This window comes from Xyrauchen texanus, chromosome 6, assembly GCF_025860055.1.
Source record: "Xyrauchen texanus isolate HMW12.3.18 chromosome 6, RBS_HiC_50CHRs, whole genome shotgun sequence".
Lineage (NCBI taxonomy): Eukaryota > Metazoa > Chordata > Actinopteri > Cypriniformes > Catostomidae > Xyrauchen > Xyrauchen texanus.
The window spans coordinates 28,554,670-28,575,569 of NC_068281.1; the positions used below are offsets into that span (position 1 = coordinate 28,554,670).

The following is a 20,900-nucleotide window of genomic DNA, read 5'->3' on the forward strand; positions in this document are numbered from 1 at the left end:
GACCTTCGCTATTTAGAATCCAAGGGCATGCTGAGTGACTCCAGCCGGGTCACCTAAGCAACCAAATTGGCCCAGTTGCTAGGGAGGGTAGATTCACATGGGGTAACCTCCTCGTGATCTCTATAATGTGGTTCGCTCTCGGTGGGGCGCGTGGTGAGTTGTGTGTGGAACGCGCTCAACAAGCCACGTGATAAGATGCGGGTTGACGGTCTCAGATGCGTAGACAGCTGAGATTCGTCCTCTACCACCCGGATTGAGGTGAGTCACTATGCCACCATGAGGACTTAGAGCACCTTGGGAATTGGGCAATCCAAATTGGAGAAAAAGGGGAGAAAATCCACACAAAAAAAGAGTTTGAAAGGCAAACATCTCAGATCAGCACTTAAAAGCATCTGATGTAGTCTCAGCTGTCCTATGTCCTTGTCCAGCTTCATCCACAGGCATGACGAGGCATTTTCCACTGAGCCCTTGAAAAACACCGGCAGAGGCCCTCCTCTGGGATTCTACCATGTGCAAAATGTAAGCACAGCATTGGTGGCATTTACAACAAATGTTTGAGATGTCACTAATTAATCAAACTAAATGTTTTATGTGTGGTTGGGTTCTGTTCTAGATAACTGTGGAGGTCACCAAGTCTTTTGTGGAATACATCAAAAGTCAGCCGATCGTTTTTGAGGTATTTGGGCACTACCAGAAACAGCCCTTTGCTCCTCTCTGTAAGGACCTAATTAGGTGAGGAAAATGTTTCCAATACTTTTTCCACTCTGCACTCATTCTCTCATCATTTACTCACCCTCATGCCATCCCAGATGTGTATGACTTTCTTTTTCCTGCTGAACACAAATTAAGATTTGTTGAAGAATATTCAGCTCTGTAGGTTCATTCAAATCAAGTGAATTGTGGCCAGAACTTTGAAGAACCAAAATGCATTTTAAGGCAGCATAAAAGTAATCCATACGATTTCAGTGGGGTGGGAGAGAAACAGATCAATATTTGAGTGCTTTTTTTTTTTTTTTTTTCACTTTCACTTTCACATTCTTATTTAGTTTTTGGCAATTCACATTCTTCATGCATTTCACCACCTACTGGGCAGGAAGTACAATTTATATAAAAAAAACTTAAATGTTGATCTGTTTCTTGACCACACCTATCATATCGATTTGGAAGATATAGATTAAACCACTGGAATCATATGGATTCATTTGTGCTGCCTTTATATGCTTTTATACGCCTTTATATACCTTCAAAGTTATTTCCACAATTCACATGCATTGACTAGACCTACAGAGATATTTTCAAAAAATCTTAATGTGTGTTCAGTAGAAGAAAGAAAGTCATGCACATCTGGGATGGTATGAGGGTGAGTAAATGATGAAAGAATTTTCATTTTTGGGTAAACAGCCCTTTAAGCAAACTGTGTTTGTCTATTTTTATGATATAGTTCATAGCTCATATCAAATTTGATGCCCAATTTATTCTAAATTTCAGGGAAATACAACTGTTTCACATACTTTTCCTGTAGCTGGAATATTTAGTGTGCAAGTCACCTATTTTATCAGTCTAACCAATGTCTACTTTACCTATAGTTCATTACGTCCAACAAGACGGCAGTTCCCTAGGGTTATGCCCTTGTCAAAGCCAGGTAAAACTCACATTATTCTTTCATTTGCTGAGCTGGATGCCTTCCGTTTTGTAGAAGTCGGTCTGTGTCTGAACTCTGCCTTTGTCTCCCCCAAGTGCCCGCCACCAAACTGAGCACCCTGACACGCTCCACCGCTGGCCCCTGTCACTGCAAATATGACCTCATGGCTTTCTTTGAGATCTGTGAACTGGAGGCCAATGGGGAGTGAGTATCCCATGAACTCTTGACCTGTAGTATTTCAGTGCCTAGTAAGTTATGCACTGAAGTCTGTGTGTATGGTGGGATTTTTATATGTAATGTAACCCTTGTACCTGTCTGTGTACCTTCTTAGCTACATCCCATCTGTTGTTGATCACAGAGGTGGAATGCCCTGCCATGGTACATTCCTATTACACCAGGTAAACCAGAATCAATTGACTGTCCCTATGAACTCAGTTAAATTAAAATGACAGTTTTGTAGCCTTTGGTCCATGTTTTCTTGTTTTTAGTCCATCTACATGCTAGGGTATCCCTAAACATTTACAAAGTTCACTATTAGCCAATTTATGTATTAAAAATTCACAGTCTTTCACTATTGATGACTCAATTTGCATTACACTGAATTTTGTCCAATCAAATGCTCTCGAGAATGACAGTGTCCCTCCCCCCATCCACTTTAAATAACCAAATAGTAGTTCATGGCTGTGATTTAAAAAAGCACCAAGCCCTTTAATGTGCCCCACCTAAACTTCCTCAACACAGGAAAGAAAACAGCACCCACCAAGCGATTTCTTTGGGGGTCTTTAATGGTCATACAAATGATAACAGTGTAATTATCTTTATCTTTTTTATTCAGATTTTAACTGGTAATTAGTGATTTTCACCATTGACATATATTCTATAGGGCATCCAAAGGAGAATTACGGTCACTATAGCCCATGAAACTGGCAATGACATTGTGTGGAAGGACGTCAAGGAGCTGGTCATAGGTTAGTAAATGTTATTGTGTTTTCTCACAAAAGTAGTTAATCAGAATCTCCAGCTTTCATCATATTACAAGCTAATATAGACTTTATAGAGGACAAATGTTGATGGTTATAGTGAATGTTCAGACAGAGTTTAGATGACTCAGCACTGCTGCTGTTCGCTTTCAGGCCGCATCCGTAACACACCCGAGGCAGATGAGACGATCATAGATCCCAACATCCTGTCCCTCAACATCCTCTCTTCAGGATACATACGGCCATCTTATGATGACAGGTACAGTACACCACTGACATTTAAATAAATATACAGCCTCCAGTACTTCAAAATAATAGAATTTATGGGTTTTCCTCAATATACATTTTATGATTAACCATTACTAGTGCTTTTTCACCTGTGCCAAAATAATTACATTTACATTTAGTCATTTAGCATATGCTTTTTTCCAATGTGACTTACTAATGAGGAACATAACAAGCAATTTGTCATACACAGTTCAAGAACATCTACAGTGTTGTACTGCCAAGCTCTCAAGGTGGCTGGAGTATTATAAGTGCTAGAAAGAGAAGAAAGAGAATCGTACGGAGGTTGGAAGTTCATTCCACCATTGTAGAACAGAGAAAGTGAAAGATTGTGAAATAGATTTTGAGCCTCTTTGTGATGGGACCACCAGGTGCCGCTCATTTATAGATCGCAGAGAGTGAGTTGGAGCATAGATCTGAAAATTGAATTGCAGTAAGAGGGTGCAGTTCCATTGGCTGTCCTGAAGGCCAGAGTCAAAGCATTGAGTTTGATGTGGACAGCTACAGATAGTCAGTGAAGTGAAATCAAGATTGGGGTGACATGAGCTCTTTTTGGCTGACTGAAGACCAGACACGGTGCTGCATTCTGGACCATCTGCAGTGGCTTAATTGTGTTAGCTGGGAGGCCAGCCAACAAAGCATTACAGTAGTCCGGTCTTTAAATGACCAGAGCTTGGACCAGGAGCTGTGCAGCATATTCATACAGAAAAGGTCTGATTTTCCTGATGTTGTAGAGTGTGAATCTGCAAGACCCGGGTGGTTGATGAGATGTGGGCAGTACAATTAAGCTGGTCATCTATCACCACTCCCAGGTTCCAGACTGTTCTGGTTGGTGTTAGTGTAGTTGGACCAATATGAATAGTGAGGTTGTTGTCAACAGATGGGTTGGCTGGGATCACAAGGTGTTCTGTCTTAGCAAGGTTGAGTTGAAGGTGGTGTTTATTCATTCAGGCCGAAATGTCTGAGATACAGGCAGAGATGTGAGCTGCGATTGTAGGGTCATCAGGCTGGAACGACAGGTAGAGCTGCATGTCATCTGCGTAGCGGTGGTAGGAAAATCCATGTGCCTCAATGATCGGTCTGAGTGATGTTGTGTATATCGAGAAGAGGAGGGGTCCAAGCAGTGATCCTTAAGGAACACCAGTGGTCATCTGGTGTGACTTGGACACCTCTCCTCTCCAGGAGACCTTGAAAGATCAGCCAATGAGATATTATTCAACCTATCCAAATGCAGTTCCTGTGATGCCCAGGTCAGAGAGTGTAGACAGGAGAATCTTGTAGTTCACTGTGTCGAAAGCAGCAGACAAGTCAAGGAGGATGATTGGGAGTTAGCTCTTGCCAGTAGAAGGGTTTCAGCTACAGACAAGAGGGCATTCTCTGTTTTTGAAGCCAGACTGATATCTGTTGTGTAGGTTGTTCTGTGAGAGAAAAGAAGACAACTGGTTGAAAACATCCCTCTCAATAATTTTTGACAGGAAGGGTAGGAGAGAAACCGGTCTGTAGTTGTCGAATACTGTCAGGTTATGTGTTTGTTTTTTGAGCAGTGGGGTTATTCAAGCCTGCTTTAATGTATTGGGAAAGTATCCTGTTGTGAGAGATGTGTTGTTAATATGTGTGAGAGCGGGTAAGACTGATGGAGAGGCAGCTTGCATAAGAAGTGAGGGGATAGGGTCAAGTGGACAGGTGGTAGGACAGTTAGAAAGAAGCACTTTGGAGACCTCAATCTCAGAGAGAGGGAAGATAGAGGAGAACAGGGGATGGGGTGTTGGAAGAGAGTGGCTGTGGGTGTTAGGTGTAGAAAACTGCTGATGCTTATTACTTTGTCAGAATAAAATGTGGCAAAGTCATCAGCAGTCAGAAAAGTAGTAGGATGAGATGGAGGAGGATAGAGAAGAGATGAGAATGTTGAAAATAGTTTTCGTGAATCTAAAGCGTTACTAATTATGTTAAATTAATATTAATTCTTATTAAAGTTAGCCAAAAAGGTTTTCAATGCAGCCTTCCTGTTAACAAATTCTAATTAATTAACTAATCTCTTTATTGTTTCCTGTCAGTGTGTCACTGGGATTTGACCATAGGTATCTTTTCTTTCTCTGTATATTTTGTTTTGATATTATAACCCACTTGGTAAATCTTCAGTTTTCTACAAATAAAGATGAAACGTAGACTGTTTTATAATAAATCTAAAATATGTTGTCTTTTCAGGACATTTTACCACTTTGAGGCAGCATGGGATAGCTCCATGCACAACTCCCTCCTTCTGAACCGTGTCACTCCATATGGAGAGAAAATTTACATCACTCTCACTGCTTACCTTGAGGTGAGGACAACTCCTGTACTAGTTATTAGTTCATGACTTTTTAGGAGCAATTTGGAAGACATTATAAGCCTTTAATGTCTGGTGCATTTTTGGATTCACACATACTGTGGACTATTTGCAATTACTTTATTAAATTTGCATCCTAAAACAAATTGTGCAAAGTGAGTTAAAAGCCAGACCAACTCACTTTGCACATTTTGTTAAGGATGCAAATTTTATAAAGTTATATCTTTTTGCTAGACCCTTTTAATCTGTTTTGCAATTCAGTGTACAATTTATTTCTTTTGATTTTTGAGCTCTATGCACCTGAAGCCTGATTAGTTTGATTAGTTTCAGCGCAACAACTACTTCAAATCCAAAAAATCAATTAGTGTAATTTTTCTGACAACCCCCCCCCAGATAAAAAAAAAAAGAATACATCCATCCATCCATCCATCCATCCATCTTCAACCGCTTATCCGAAGTCAGGTCGCGGGGGCAGCTGCTCCAGCAGGGGGCCCCAAACTTCCCTATCCCGAGCCACATTAACCAGCTCTGACTGGGCGACCCCGAGGCGTTCCCAGGCCAGTGTGGAGATGTAATCTCTCCACCTAGTCCTGGGTCTTCCCGAGGCCTCCTCCCAGCTGGACGTGCCTGAAACACCTCCCTAGGGAGGCGGCCAGGGGCATCCTTACCAGATGCCCAAACCACCTCAACTGACTCCTTTCAACGCAAAGGAGCAGCGGCTCTACTCCGAGCTCCTCACGGATGACTGAGCTCCTCACCCTATCTCTAAGGGAGAAGCCCGCCACCCTTCTGAGGAAGCCCATTTCGGCCGCTTGTACTCGCGACCTAGTTCTTTCGGTCATGACCCAACCTTCATGACCATAGGTGAGGGTAGGAACGAAAATTGACCGGTAGATCGAGAGCTTTGCCTTTCGGCTCAGCTCTCTTTTCGTGACAACGGTGCGATAGAGCGAGTGCAATACCGCCCCTGCTGCCCCGATTCTCCGGCCAACCTCCCGCTCCATTGTCCCCTCACTCGTGAACAAGACCCCGAGGTACTTGAACTCCTTCACAAAAAATAATACAATTATTCATAAATAATATTGTTCATGTATTTTTTTTTTTTCGTAAAGTTTTATGCATCTGGTTCTGTTAACTCTATCTCCCTGCAAAATGTTTATTTCATTCCACTAGATGGCAGCAAGAACTAGTATTTTTTTTCCACTATCACCTTCCATCACAAAATGCAGATCTGAAATGTAGGCGAAGCTCTAACACGTATTAGCCCACACATATGTGCTCATCCAGAGATATTCATTCTCATTTTCAGTTTAAGCACCACCCCCTTTGCAATGATATATCAGTAATCAGTAGTCAATAGTCAATAACATAATTCTTGGATGATTAGTTTAACATGTTTTTCCTGCTGGACTGCATATTTTGTTCTGGATATAAGATATCAGAATCAAAATCAGAATCAAAATGAGCTTTATTACTCAATTATTCTTACACACCCAAGGAATTTGTCAAGGTGACAGAAGCTTCCAGTGCAAAGAGAATACATGAAATAAACATATAAACGTTTGAAATATACATATAAACATAAATACATAAACAGTGAAATAAGAATAAAAATAAGATACAACAGATAAATATATAGAGGAAACTACAGTAGGGCAATAATAATGTTGTTCAAATATGTTAATTACAGATATACTGTTATGAGAAAGTTTATTTAAAGTATTGCTCAGAAGTGGGTGGATATGTCAAATAAATATAAATGTGATATACACTCACCTAAAGGATTATTAGGAACACCTGTTCAATTTCTCATTAATGCAATGATCTAATCAACCAATCACATGGCAGTTGCTTCAATGCATTTAGGGGTGTGGTCCTGGTCAAGACAATCTCCTGAACTCCAAACTGAATGTCAGAATGGGAAAGAAAGGTGATTTAAGCAATTTTGAGCGTGGCATGGTTGTTGGTGCCAGACGGGCCGGTCTGAGTATTTCACAATCTGCTCAGTTACTGGGATTTTCACGCACAACCATTTCTAGGGTTTACAAAGAATGGTGTGAAAAGGGAAAAACATCCAGTATGCGGCAGTCCTGTGGGTTGAAAATTCCTTGTTGATGCTAGAGGTCAGAGGAGAATGGGCCGACTGATTCAAGCTGATAGAAGAGCAACTTTGCCTGAAATAACCACTCGTTACAACCGAGGGATGCAGCAAAGCATTTGTGAAGCCACAACACGCACAACCTTGAGGCGGATGGGCTACAACAGCAGAAGACCCCACCGGGTACCACTCATCTCCACTACAAATAGGAAAAAGAGGCTACAATTTGCAAGAGCTCACCAAAATTGGACAGTTGAAGACTGGAAAACTGTTGCCTGGTCTGATGAGTCTCGATTTCTGTTGAGACATTCAGATGGTCGAGTCAGAATTTGGCGTAAACAGAATGAGAACATGGATCCATCATGCCTTGTTACCACTGTGCAGGCTGGTGGTGGTGGTGTAATGGTGTGGGGGATGTTTTCTTGGCACACTTTAGGCCCCTTAGTGCCAATTGGGCATCGTTTAAATGCCACGGCCTACCTGAGCATTGTTTCTGACCATGTCCATCCCTTTATGGCCACCATGTACCCATCCTCTGATGGCTACTTCCATCAGGATAATGCACCATGTCACAAAGCTCGAATCATTTCAAATTGGTTTCTTGAACATGACAATGAGTTCACTGTACTAAAATGGCCCCCACAGTCACCAGATCTCAACCCAATAGAGCATCTTTGGGATGTGGTGGAACGGGAGCTTCGTGCCCTGGATGTGCATCCCACAAATCTCCATCAACTGCAAGATGCTATCCTATCAATATGGGCCAACATTTCTAAAGAATGCTTTCAGCACCTTGTTGAATCAATGCCACATAGAATTAAGGCAGTTCTGAAGGCGAAAGGGGGTCAAACACAGTATTAGTATGGTGTTCCTAATAATCCTTTAGGTGAGTGTACATATGAATGAATAGTTGAATATGCACATGATTGTATTGCCACAATGGAGAGTATTGGGGGCAGTTTTTACTGTTTATAATGTGAATGCTCTTAGGGAAGAAACTGTTTTTGTGCCTGACTGTTCTGGTGCTCAGTGCCCTGATAGAGGGTAACAGTTCAAAAAGGTAGTGTGCTGGGTGAATTGGGTCCAAAGCAATTTTTCCTGCCCTTTTCCTCACTCTGAAGGTGTACAGTTCTTGGAGGGTGGGAAGGTGAGAACCAGTAATTTGTTAAGCAGTCCGGACTATCATTTGAAGTCTTCTGATGTCTGACTTGGCAGCTGAACCAAACCACATAGATATAGAAGTGCAGAGGACAGACTCAATGACTGCTGAGTAGAACTGGATCAGCAGCACCTGTGGCAGGTTGAACTTCCTCAGCTGTCAAAGGAAGTACAACCACTGCTGGGCCTTTTTCGCAATGGAGTCAATGTGGGTTTCCCACTTCAGGTCCTGTGAGATGGTAGTGCCTAGTAACCTGAATGACTCCACTGCTGCCACAGTGCTGTTTAGAATGGTGAGTTGGGTCGATGCTAGGGTGTTTCTCCTAAAGTTCACTATCATATCCACTGTTTTGGGCATCTGTTTAGACTGCACCAGTGAGCTAGCCATTCAACCTCCCTTCTGTAAGAAAACTAGTCGTCATCTTGGATGAGGCCGATGACGTGTTGTTTCGTCTACAAACTTCAGGAGCTTGACAGAGGGGTTCTTGACAGGGCAGTTGTTTGTTTACAGGGAGAAGAGTAGTGGGGAAAGCACACATTCCTGGGGGGCACCAGTGCTGATTGTACATGTGTTGGAAGTGAATTTCCCCTGTCTCACTAACTTCTGCCAGTCTATCAGAGAGCTGGTGATCCACTGGCAGATAGAGGTGGGAACCGAGAGCTTGGTTAATTTATTCCATAGCAGGGCAGGGATGATGTGTTGAAAGCTGAACTGAAGTTCACAAATAGAATCCTTGCATAAGTCCCTGGTCTGTCTAAATGTTGCAGTACGTAATGCACTCCCATATTGACTGCATCATCAACCGACCTGTTAGCTCAAGATGGAGAGAGGATCCAGAAAGGGTCCAGTGATGTCCTTCAGGTGGGCCATCACCAGTCTCTCAAATTACTTCATGACCACAGACATCAGGGTGACAAGTATGTAGTCATTAAGTCCTGCAATCTATGGATTCTTTGGGACAGGGATGATGGTGGAGCGTTTCAAACAGCTGGGAAATTCACAGTGCTCCAGTGATGTAGTGAAGATCTGTGTGAAGATGGGGGCCAGCTGGTCAGCAGAGGCTTTTAGACAAGTGGGTGAAACACCATCTGGGCCCTGTGCTTTTCTTCTCTTTGGTTTCCAGAAGACCCGGCACACATCCTCTTCACAGACCTTAAGTGCAGGTCGAGTAGCGAAGGTGTGAAGTGAAGAGCAGGTATGGTGTGCGAGACTGGGCTTTTCAAATCTACAGTATAACACATTCAGGACATCAGCCAGTTGTTGATTCCTTGGAGACCTTGCTGGAGTCACTCAGCACACCCTGGATTTTAACTTGCGACTCCAGGGGTGGTAGTCAGCGTCAAAACTCGCTGAGCTACCCAGGCCCAGAGGAAGAGCGCTTCTAAATTAGGACATCTTCTTCATGTAAATGTATGTTCCACCACCTCTCATTGTCCCTGTTAACTCTGCGATATGCTCTGAACAGCTGAAAGCCTGGTAGATGTAACGCACTGTCCGGAATGGTTTCACTCAGCTAGAGCAGCAGAGTTAGCAAAGTCCTTATTTGTACAGGTTAGGAGAAGTAGTTTGTCCGTTTCGTTAGGAAGAGAGTGGAGTTGATGCAGTCTGACCAGCACACCGGCTCACTTCCCTCGCTTGCATCTTTTAGTGCGCTTATAAAATAAACTGTATAATTGCATTCCTGAGAATTAGTGCTTTCATGTATGACTTGTCTATTTAAGTGCTATGTGAAAGACATTTATATTCATATTAATAGTTCTACCCCATTACCTCTTGGTGGCGCTTATTGGTGACATGGATGATTTCAGGCCTTATTTTGCTATGATATGTAATACAAATGCAAAAGTAATTGTGTTCTATGAAAACCTCAGAATCTAAGCTTTCATATGCTTGACTTGTGCATTTGGGGGACTTTAAAGTTTTAGGGATAAAACTTTTTTGCCATTGTTTTTAGATGGAGAACTGCACTCAGCCCACCGTCATCACTAAGGACTTCTGCATGGTGTTCTACTCCAGAGATGCCAAACTTCCTGCATCACGCTCTATTCGAAACCTTTTTAGCACTGGTGCTTTCAGGCCCTCTGAGAGGTGAGGAGAGTGTGCTGGCCTGTTTTTACAGTCAAATTATGAATTAATCTTGACAACCAACAAACCATTTGAAAGCTTTACCACTCAAGACTTGACATCTGAAAATGGTTTCTCTCACAAAATTTCACTGCAATTGTACTTTTCAAAGTTGGTCACGTAATTTTCAGCTTTTGCTCAGAAAGGAAATCAGATTTCAGTCAATATTGTCAAATTGAATAATTTATTTTGTATGATTCACTTTTGTGTCTTAGTAACCGTGTGACAGGAGTGTATGAATTAAGCCTCTGCCACCTGGCGGATATCGGAAGTCCTGGTAAGAATCTGTTTCTGTGTACACAAATAGTACACAGTAGTTTTGTCCTGTAAAAACAGCTTTTACATTGAATTTGCATGTTTGAATCTAAATGATCCCTTTTCTTGTGCTGCTTTAATGGTGGCGGTTGTGCTGTTCAGGTATGCAGAGGAGGCGCAGACGGGTGCTGGACACCTCAGTGGCATACGTACGTGGAGAGGAGAATCTTGCAGGCTGGAGGCCCCGCAGTGACAGTCTCATCCTGGACCACCAATGGGAACTGGAGAAACTCAGCCTATTACAAGAGGTGCAGTGTATGCTCCATGAATCAAAAGGCTCTGAATGTAACTGGGCTTGTAATTTGTCTGTAAATTCACTTATTCACAGTTTTGTTTTCACAAGTAAATGACTGTGAGGTGTGTTTCTATTACAGGTGGAGAAGACCAGGCATTACCTTCTGCTGAGAGAGAAGCTAGAAGCTTCTTTGCTGCTGGAACAGGACACTTTTTGTGGTAAAGACCTCATGGACTCACCTAAAGCCTCAAGCCCCTTGATCAGTCCAGTAGCCAGCCTGGGTCTGGACAGCCCCAACAATAGGCAGAGGGAGCTTGCTGCCAAGGTAATTATCACCTGCTGCTACATATTCATACAATGACAGAATAATGGCCTACTCATACCAAGCCTTATGCAAAAGAACACAAAAGGATGTAATGTTTTTTAAATTATTTCTATCAGAAAGACTTAATGTAAAGTAGCATGCCATTTATGGCACAAGCCCCATATTGCGGTCCGATGAGAATGCTATTTGAACCGTCAGATCCTGCCGGGAATAGGAGGCTGGGGCGTGGAGCCTTTATTCCAAATTATAACAGAAATTGCAATTGGAATACAATTTATAATTTTTTTTGACCGAGGTACTGAATAGAAAAATACAAAAAATTAGCAAAACAATATTTTGGATTTGGTTTGAAGACTTTCTTAAGGATGCAATATTCTATTTTAAAGTCATGTTGTGTGTGTTCTATTAAATTAAAAGACTGCTATTAGATTTAAAGAGACCTGCCACTCTCGCATCTGAAATTTCGGTCCTCTTTCTCCAGTGTGTGCGACTGCTCATGCACACCTTCAACAGGCAGTACAGCCAGGTGAGCAGCAGTCTCAGTGAGAGCAAGGTGAGCCTTTACCCCCCTAGTGTCCATCTAGACCTTGCCTCATTCTCTCACCCATGCAGACCAGATATCACTCTCTCTTTCCTCCTCTCTTTTCCTCTGTATCTCTCTCCGCTGCTCAGATTCACTCAGTAATGTCTTATTTCTATTCCATTTACAAAGCATTGAAGGATTTACATTCTTCTCTCATTCACTCACTTAGACTAGAGCAGCATGATTAGTGTAGGCTAGTAGATGCGTTAAGGGTAAGCATGGCATTTTCTGGAATTTGAGACATTTTTAAAGTGTTGCCAGCTTTTTTATCTGTTGGTGTTCATGTTTTTTAGCTGTCAGAGATGTCTGCATCATTCTTAAGAGACAGATCTTCCTCAGCTCTGAGCACTCTGACCCCCTCCTCCACCTGCCCGTCATTGGTGGATGGTCACTTTGGCAATCCAGACTTCAGGTCAGTGTATTTTTAATATTCTCTAATTTAATCACAGTATTACTCATACCACTGCAGCCTCTGAGTTTTGGTCTACTTTCAGAGTAGCACTGATGCTCAGTCTTCGAACTCATAGATCAGACTTAAACGGATAGTTCACCCATGTGCCATCCCAGATGTGTGTGACTTTCTTTCCTCTGCTGAACTCATATGAAGATTTTTAGAAGAAATGTCAGCTCTGTAGTTCCATTCAATGCAAGTGAATGGGTTCCAACATTTTGAAGCTCCAAAATCCACATAAGGACAACATAAAAGTACTCCAGATGACTCACAGTGGTTAAATCCAAGTCTTCGGAAGTGATATGATAGGTGTGGGTGAGAAACAGATCAATATTTAAGTCCTTTTTTTATCACAAATTCTCCTCCCTGCTTAGTCAATCTTCACTTCAGTTTCACTTTACCATTCTTCGTCTCCTGTTTTTGGTGATTTACAGTCTTAATGCATATCACCCCCTACTGGGAAGAGAGGACAATTTATTATAAAAATTATGTAAATATTGATCTGTTTCTCACCCACACCTATCATATCATGTCTGAACACATGGATTTAACCACTAGAGTCTTATGGATTACTGTTACGCTCCCTTTATATGGATTTTGGAGCTTCCATTGTGAGGAGCTACAGAGCTGATATATTCTTTAAAAAATCTTAATTTATGTTCTGCAGAAGAAAGAAAGTCATACACATCTGGGATGCCAGGAGGGTGAGTAAATCATGAGAATTTGTGGGTGAACTATCCCTATCATTTCTAAAATAAAGTATTTGTTCTGTGTAATTTTTACAGAGGTGCTGAGACAAACTCTGGTGCCTCGAGCCCTGATCTCGACCCCTTCAGCCCTGTCGAGAGAAAACCCAGGAGCTGCACCTTCATCCCCAATATCCAAGAGATTCGTGTCAGGTAACCTCCTAAGAATAGGATATTTCTATAATTACATCAGTATCTGAAAATTATGTTGCATTTACACTGTTATAGTAATAAAGTTCAAGAGTGCTCTCATATTGTAGAACACATCATAAAAAAAGATTACACAGTGCACCCTTTATAGAATGATTTGCACTACATTTAAATGCAATTATAGAATATAATGACACATTAATTGTATCCTGTTATTACTTGCCCTTTAAATTAACAGAATACAGTACAGTATTTATTATAATTTTGTCCTTGATTGCAGCCCGATTGTGTCAAAGAAAGGCTATCTCAACTTTCTGGAGCCACACACCAGTGGCTGGGTCAGACGTTATATTGTGGTGCGGCGGCCATACGTCTACTTGTACCGCAGTGAGAGAGACTGTGTAGAGAGAGCCATCATCAACCTCTCATCTGCCCAGGTGGATTACAGTGAAGATCAGCAGACCATGTTGAGGGTGAGAGTCACTTCTTACTACGTATAAGTTATACGTTGAGTAAACCCTTCTGCAAAAACAGACCAACCAAATCATCTTAGCCTGGCTGGAAGGCCAGATAACCACCTTAATTTAGTTTAAGGTGGTCTTGTCAGCAGGGATGTAATTAGCTTCTGTTAGCTAATGATAGGTGGCTTGCTTTGTGATAAGACTTACCAGATCTTACCTGATTTTGTTTGGTTTGGTTGTTGTTTTGTTTTTAGGCTTCTAACACATTTGCTGTGTGTACTGAGCACCGCAACATTCTCCTCCAAGCCAGCAATGACAAAGAGATGCATGACTGGCTGTATGCTTTCAACCCACTGCTGGCTGGAACCATCAGGTACAAATACAGCCCCTAGAGTTCAATCAGAATTTCAATTCATTTAGCAAAATTTAAAACATCACAGTCTCCCTTTAGATTTATTAATTGTTTTAGGTCAGGGGCTTTCAAACTTTTTGATGCCAAGGAATCCCACATATGATGATCCCCTTGTGAGGGACCCCCTTCCTAAAACATAAAAGCAGCTATATATTTTAACATACTAAGAGTCTAGCATTTTAATTAAATTCAGATGTATTTACAGTATACAGTATACTGCTTTTTACAATAAATATCGCTCCCAAGCATCTTAGGGAAAAAAGTGCCATATAGCCCAGTTAAAAACTATGCCTCAATACAGTCAATAGAATAAAATAATCACAGTTAATCTCATGATTTCCAACCAGTTCTGGGTAGTAACCGATGATGAGAAAAATTAGAATTTGTAATTGGATAACATTATATTTTATAATGTGTGTAATCAGATTATAGTTACAATTTTATGGATTACATGATTATATTCTTGATCACCAATCAGACAAAGGCAAAAACTATTGTGCTACTTACAACTTATGTCCCTAAATTTTAAAAGAGCGGCACGTGTGGTCTGTATCTTAAGTATTTTATGTAATATGTAGCCATCAATATAGCCACCGAAATTGATAAACTGCATTGAAAGTGCTTAATATAATCCACAAATACAGTATTCACAGGATATTTAGTTAGTTTAAAATTTAGTTTCTAAATGAATGCACACAAAAAAAACATATTCATATATTTCATACAGGCCCTCTTCTACCTGTCCATAATTCTAGACACCCTTCTGTAAAAAAAACACATTGCAAACAAACATTTCAAAGTGTCGGTCAAATGCAACTTTTTGCTTTTGCATCATGCAAATGCACTTCAACTCATGCTTCAGAAAAAAGCACTTGTCTTAGGTTAAGACCACACCTTCTCATGAATAATTATGAGGTACAAATTGTACATCCCTATATCAGATCTAGAGACATTCTCTTATTATTGATTTCAAAGCTGGATAATATAAAATGTCAAATCCCTATTGCTAATTGCCTAAATAACTATTCTTTTAAAAGTATAATTACAAGCATGTTCTCATTGTCTTGTGCTGAGGAGCCGAGACAGGGTCCCAGCCATTTCATTGGTTAGTTCAGTGTTGTGGCAGGAGGGATACAACATCATCTTGTTCCCTCCATCAGGGAATGGAGGTTACGAAAGTAAACAAGACCTTCCTTTTCTGTCACTCGACATTGTGTCGATGGAGTGACACTAGGGGTCCCTATACAAAACGCCACAACTAGCTGAACTGTGTTACTTCGACTGGTGGTGCGAGACCAGCAAACCATTGCGTGCCTCGTAGCCAACGCACCTGGCCATCACGTAACCTCCTAAGGAGAAGACACCGTGGAGACCATAGCCTGCCCAAAGGGGAGGCAATTGTGTGCAAATATATCACATGGTCTTAGCAGTGTCGCATGTGGAGAAGTCTCCTTGGTAGGTCCTACCTAGAGGAGATGGAGCTCTACAAACATGGCAACTGGTGGCAGAGGGGGACTCTGTCCAAGCAAGACGTGGGTTTACCAACGTGGAAATCGTCTCACGGAAGATACATCACACAGGGTTACATAGAGACAACCGGCGCTTGTGGAGCACCTACCCCAGTACAGTGCATTAGCACACGTACTGGGCCGGCATCGAATTTCTCCGCGAATCCGCCTGCCACAGGACTAATGAGGAAGGGCGTCCAGGTCTCACACTCTCGAGGACACTGATGGGGGGTAAAAAGCGCACGTCTTCCCCTCAGGAATGTGGCCCCACCCGCCACCCTGCCACATTCCTCCCTCGTTCTCTCAGGTCACCCCCCCCCCCCCAACCCCTTTCCCCGGCCCCATCTGCCGGCAGGTAATCCCCGACTTCCTGAATCGGGGAGGGAAACAACAATAATAATTTGCAAACAGCGGGAACTCAAGTACTGCCCAAAAATCACAGTAACATTTTAAAGAGAGGGAAAGGCCAGCACGGAGCGGCAGTGGGAGAGAGAGGAGAGAGAGAGAGAAAAAGAAAACACTTACTCGCCGGTTCTCCGATATGCTGTAACTTGGTTCTCGGCCACTCCTCCACCCTCTAATGGATGACAGCCGCGCCTCTTCGGGCAGATCGGAGGCAGTCCTCTGGCCACTGGTGGACAGAATGCCCTGCTGTGTTTTTGGTGGACCACACCAGGTGGTTGGTTAGGAGCCCCTCCTCCTCTCGAGGTCGACGGCTGTTCCTCCACTTCCAGGTGGCTGCGGTTGCTCCTTTGAGGTGGATGGTAGCAGCGAGAACTCCACTATGGCGCATCCCTCCTCCTTCCCGGATTTCAGTACCAGTGTAAAGGGGATAAAAGGAAAGGAGGAGACGAGAACTGGCTTAACAATATAAATAATGTTTAATGATAAACTTAATCAAAAACACACAAACATAACCACACACAGAGCAGCTGTCTGTAATTCTCTCTCTCTTTCACACTGCTGTCTCCAGTCAGCTTTTATCCCTCTCAAGGGCACATTTAAATTCACCATACAAAATACATTATGGTTGGCCAAACTATTTTCATCCTCATTGCAAGTAAACCTATATTTAATGCAGCCTGGAACGTTTTTTTTTTTTTTTTACCTTGCTAAGTCTTTATTCATGGTTTTGAAGATGAAGTTGCTTTTCACCAGTGTTGGGTTTAATCTGATTAAAAAGTAATTAGTTACTATAATCAAATGACTGTAGTAAAAATAAGTAGTGTAACACATTGCATTTTACATTTTTGTTATCAGATTACAAGTACTGACTTTCAATTAAGTAGTAAACTTTAAGTACATTACTTGTGGTTACACATATATTTTTTTATATTTATGTAGACAATATTATGCTCATATGTACATCTGTTTTCATTTCTGTGACAGCTGAAGGGCGTGTACAGAAATGTGTTGTGCTAAGTGTATGACTTCTTATGGGACATTAAACAAGGAGGGAATAAAGCCATTATTTAGAATTTGTTGAGCAGAAAAATGTTTTAGAAAGTAACTAGTAAAGTAATTATAATGTGATAAATTTGACAGTGAATAAAATAATCATAAAAGTGATCTGATTACAATTTTAGAGAAGTAATTAGTAATTTGTAGAGGATCACTATTTTTGAGTAACTTACACCAAAGTGCATGTCACGCAACCCAACCATATGTTAGCATCTGCCTAATTTAGTTAGCTTCTACTTAGTGACAAGAACAGCCTTTGATGGTTAAATCCTGTGTATTTCACTATTGTTAATATATTGCGTTTTCTTTTTATTTTACCTTATGTCAGAACAGAGCTGCACCCATTGTATGGTCAGTAAATAGGGCTCACATTGATTAATCCCTACTCTCTCTCTCTCTCTTTCCCCACAGGTCTAAGCTTTCCAGAAGAAAATCAGGTCAAATGAGGATGTGAAACACTTTTTTTCTTAGCTCAAAACATAAACAGATAACTAACAGAACCTTGTGATTTAATTAGGTCAATCCCCACTTCATCACAGCTGCAACTTGCCTGCCTGCCCCAGCAATCCTTGGTCTTTCTATACCAACATGCCAACCATAGACTGTGGGCCTAGCTTCACATAGAGTGTGTGTTTATGTGTGTGTGATAGGCCCCATTTAGTCAGTTACAAATGTAAATGTGCAATTGTATTATTCCTCGCTGACATTGCTAAAAACTAGAATGGCATTTTAGACATGGCCCCACTCATATCTGTAACAGCATTAGTTCATTTGTAAATGCGACACAATGCTCTGTGTATGTGCTCCTGCAGAATAGATGTCAAGTGCTTTTATCTGGGCTTCAGTAGATGCCTCTTGGTTTTGAAAACGCTGCCATGGTCATTGTGCTGTTTGAAGGGATACAGAGCTTTTAAGGTTTTTTTTAAGTTGACCTTTTGGATGATTGCAGAAGAAAGAATTGGGATGGAGCTTAGACATGGGAAAAGTTGTACTAACCCTCTACCAAGTTTTTATTTGTGTTTTTTCATCTGTTATGTCTTTTTTTTTTACATTACATAATTATGTTTACTTGTTTATTAAGCATTGTATGTTTTATAAACATGATTTATTAAGAGGCCACTATTTGAAGTGTGTTACAAAAATGTATTTTACACCTTGATAATAAGCTTTTATTATTAAGGTTAGTTTTGTTAATTTGCACAAAAGCTCTGCTGCTACAGAACATTTTAACTCATTTGATGTATCTGTATTTATAGCTTTTGTCTGCTTGGATGAATGACACAAAAATTGGACAGAGGTGAAGATAAATTTCCTGTTATCGATGCACTGAACATAAATACAGCACGTTTAACTTTTAGATAAGAGAGATTTTATTTAGATTACAGCATACCGCATCTATCACATTGTATTGTGCAGGAAGTCTGTGTTCAAGAGAACTGTATCTTACGTAACTGTAGTTCCTATTTTATAGCTTCTATCTTCCAGTCGTTCCAGCCTTACATGTCAAAACAGAATATTTGTTTTCAAGAACATTTGGAGAGTACCCCGTACTTGGTGTTTCTCCTGAGAGGTGGCAATGAGATGATTTCTTGGAAGAGGAAATCCAGTTTTATTGTTACAGTACAGGTATATAACGAAAAGTATGTTAAGTCCAATGATTTTACCAAAAGTTTAGTTGTCAACATCAGATTTGTTCAAGAGAAACCTTTATATACAGTAGCTCAATTAAAGTGTTTTTGTTTTTCGTTCATTTTATGTGAAATGTTTCAGTTATATTACGCATACCCATGTTCCTTGTTTTTGGTCCACCCTTTGCTTTGCGGCTGTAAAGAGACTGTAAAAGTATAGAAGAGCTGTGTTTCCTATGAGGAAATTTAAATGATAGTTACATCTTAAAGAGGTATTTCCAGAGGCCACTATATCGTTTGTTGATACTGTAAATTCAGAGATCTGTTCTATATGCTATTGGTCAGTCAGCCATTTAGTATGTTGCTCATGCCATGTGTTGCTGTCTTAGACCTCCTCCTGATGTTTTGTGCCATGGGCCAGCCAACCCAAAGAGCACAAATTTAACAGCAATATCAGTTCTGAACATTGCCTGTTTAGATAGCAGTACTAGCCTATACCTCTCAAAATTATTTCATAAGCAGCTATGCATGTAGGTAATGCCTTGATGGATTTAGCAAGTTCAATGATATGGATCTGAAATGCTAGTTAGAAACAGATGTTTGGATTCTGGACATTATGTTGACAGTTATACCTCCCAGTGCCCTGATCAAGTTTTTTTTTTTATCCATTCCTGCTTTTGATAATGCTATGTACAGTATATGATAGCATGCTGTACATATCTATTCTGCATTTAAATGAAATATATAAAATGTATCTCCATACAGTATGAGTAGCATTTACATAAAAATAATAGTTACGTCAGATTCAGTTGTATTATTTTACCGGAATCAAGGATCACAGTTGACTATGAGCATGATGTGTTTGCATCCCTGCTTTGGACATTCAAGAGGACTTTGTCAACATGCATCAAGATGAATTGCAGATAAATCTAATTTTTTGGGTTTATAGTTGAACTTGATAATGTGTCTTTATCTCTCACTCTCAATGGATCCCTTATGTTATTATGTCTTTTCAAGCATCATTTTGAATAAATATCCTTCATCCATCCTAATATTTCAAATAATAATAATAAAAAAATGGATCTCAATATGAACTAAGTGTATCTACTGTAATGGCTTCTATATTTCTGTTGATTTGCTCTGTATATAAACCCAACTGTGATCTAGCACACAGCTGTAACCACTTTATACTATAATACTGTGTATAATACTATACTGTAGTGTACTCAAGTGCTCAAGATATTTGAGTGTTGGACCTGTGTCTTCTAATGTCTGTGGACACTTAAAACTTTGTCGGGTGTGAAATAAATGTGAAAAATGCGCAACATTGCTCAAGTCTGGACTTTTCTTTTTATGATAGTAGCAATTCAAAATCAATATAATCGATAGAGTGGATGCTGTTAAAGTAGCAATGGAAGGACCAATTCCCTATTAAAAGATCAGTCCACTAAAAACAAAAATTCTGTCAGCATGTACTCCGACTCATGTTTTTTCAAACCTGTATAGACATTGTTCCACGAAGCACAAAAGGAGATGTTAGGCAACATATTAGCCCAAGTCACCATTCACTTTCAAGGGATTTTTTTTTCTCCATAAAATGAAAGTGAATGGTGACTGGCTAACATTTGGCATAACATCTCCATTTGTGTTCCATGGAATTCTTCTTTTAGAGGGATTTTGGGCACTTGTAAACTGGTCAGGCTGGGAGACCAGCTGGCTGTGCAGCTAAACAAGCTCTTCAAGCTATCTTGAACAAGTTAAGTCTTTCAAACTTTTAGTTAATTTGTTGTTGTACTGTATCTGGTTTAAGCAAAACATATCAGCTAGAAGCAGATGTTTTTTTTTCACATGCAGGCTCTCATTACATTTCTGGCTCACCGCTTGTCCACCCCTTTCATCTTTCACACAAGCGATCTCTCCCATGGGCATCTGTCAGCAAGCTCAGGTATCATTTTAGAGGGAGAGAGGGAGCGAGAAAGAGACATAGTTGGGTGCAGCCCAAAGACCCCTG

At 40.8% G+C, this 20,900-nt stretch overlaps 1 protein-coding gene across 10 annotated transcripts in view; it reads left to right on the top strand.

Moving 5' to 3' along the window:
* kif1ab (kinesin family member 1Ab) overlaps positions 1-20,208 on the top strand; it is a 43,776-nt gene extending 23,568 nt beyond the window's left edge. For 5 of the 10 annotated variants that reach the window (XM_052128528.1, XM_052128527.1, XM_052128532.1 and 2 more), the window contains 19 exons: positions 429-519; positions 614-732; positions 1,587-1,642; positions 1,738-1,846; positions 1,974-2,040; positions 2,526-2,610; positions 2,776-2,881; positions 4,962-4,985; positions 5,113-5,227; positions 10,445-10,578; positions 10,830-10,891; positions 11,032-11,177; positions 11,304-11,489; positions 11,971-12,042; positions 12,366-12,484; positions 13,309-13,422; positions 13,700-13,892; positions 14,135-14,253; positions 17,673-20,208. In XM_052128528.1, the coding sequence (XP_051984488.1) occupies positions 429-519; positions 614-732; positions 1,587-1,642; positions 1,738-1,846; positions 1,974-2,040; positions 2,526-2,610; positions 2,776-2,881; positions 4,962-4,985; positions 5,113-5,227; positions 10,445-10,578; positions 10,830-10,891; positions 11,032-11,177; positions 11,304-11,489; positions 11,971-12,042; positions 12,366-12,484; positions 13,309-13,422; positions 13,700-13,892; positions 14,135-14,253; positions 17,673-17,715 (1,960 nt within the window). In that variant the 3' untranslated portion in view covers positions 17,716-20,208. The remainder of the gene's footprint in view (positions 1-428; positions 520-613; positions 733-1,586; positions 1,643-1,737; positions 1,847-1,973; positions 2,041-2,525; positions 2,611-2,775; positions 2,882-4,961; positions 4,986-5,112; positions 5,228-10,444; positions 10,579-10,829; positions 10,892-11,031; positions 11,178-11,303; positions 11,490-11,970; positions 12,043-12,365; positions 12,485-13,308; positions 13,423-13,699; positions 13,893-14,134; positions 14,254-17,672) is intronic. The other 5 variants (XM_052128529.1, XM_052128533.1, XM_052128536.1 and 2 more) reach the window with 2 other exon arrangements.
* Positions 20,209-20,900: the final 692 nt, after the last annotated feature.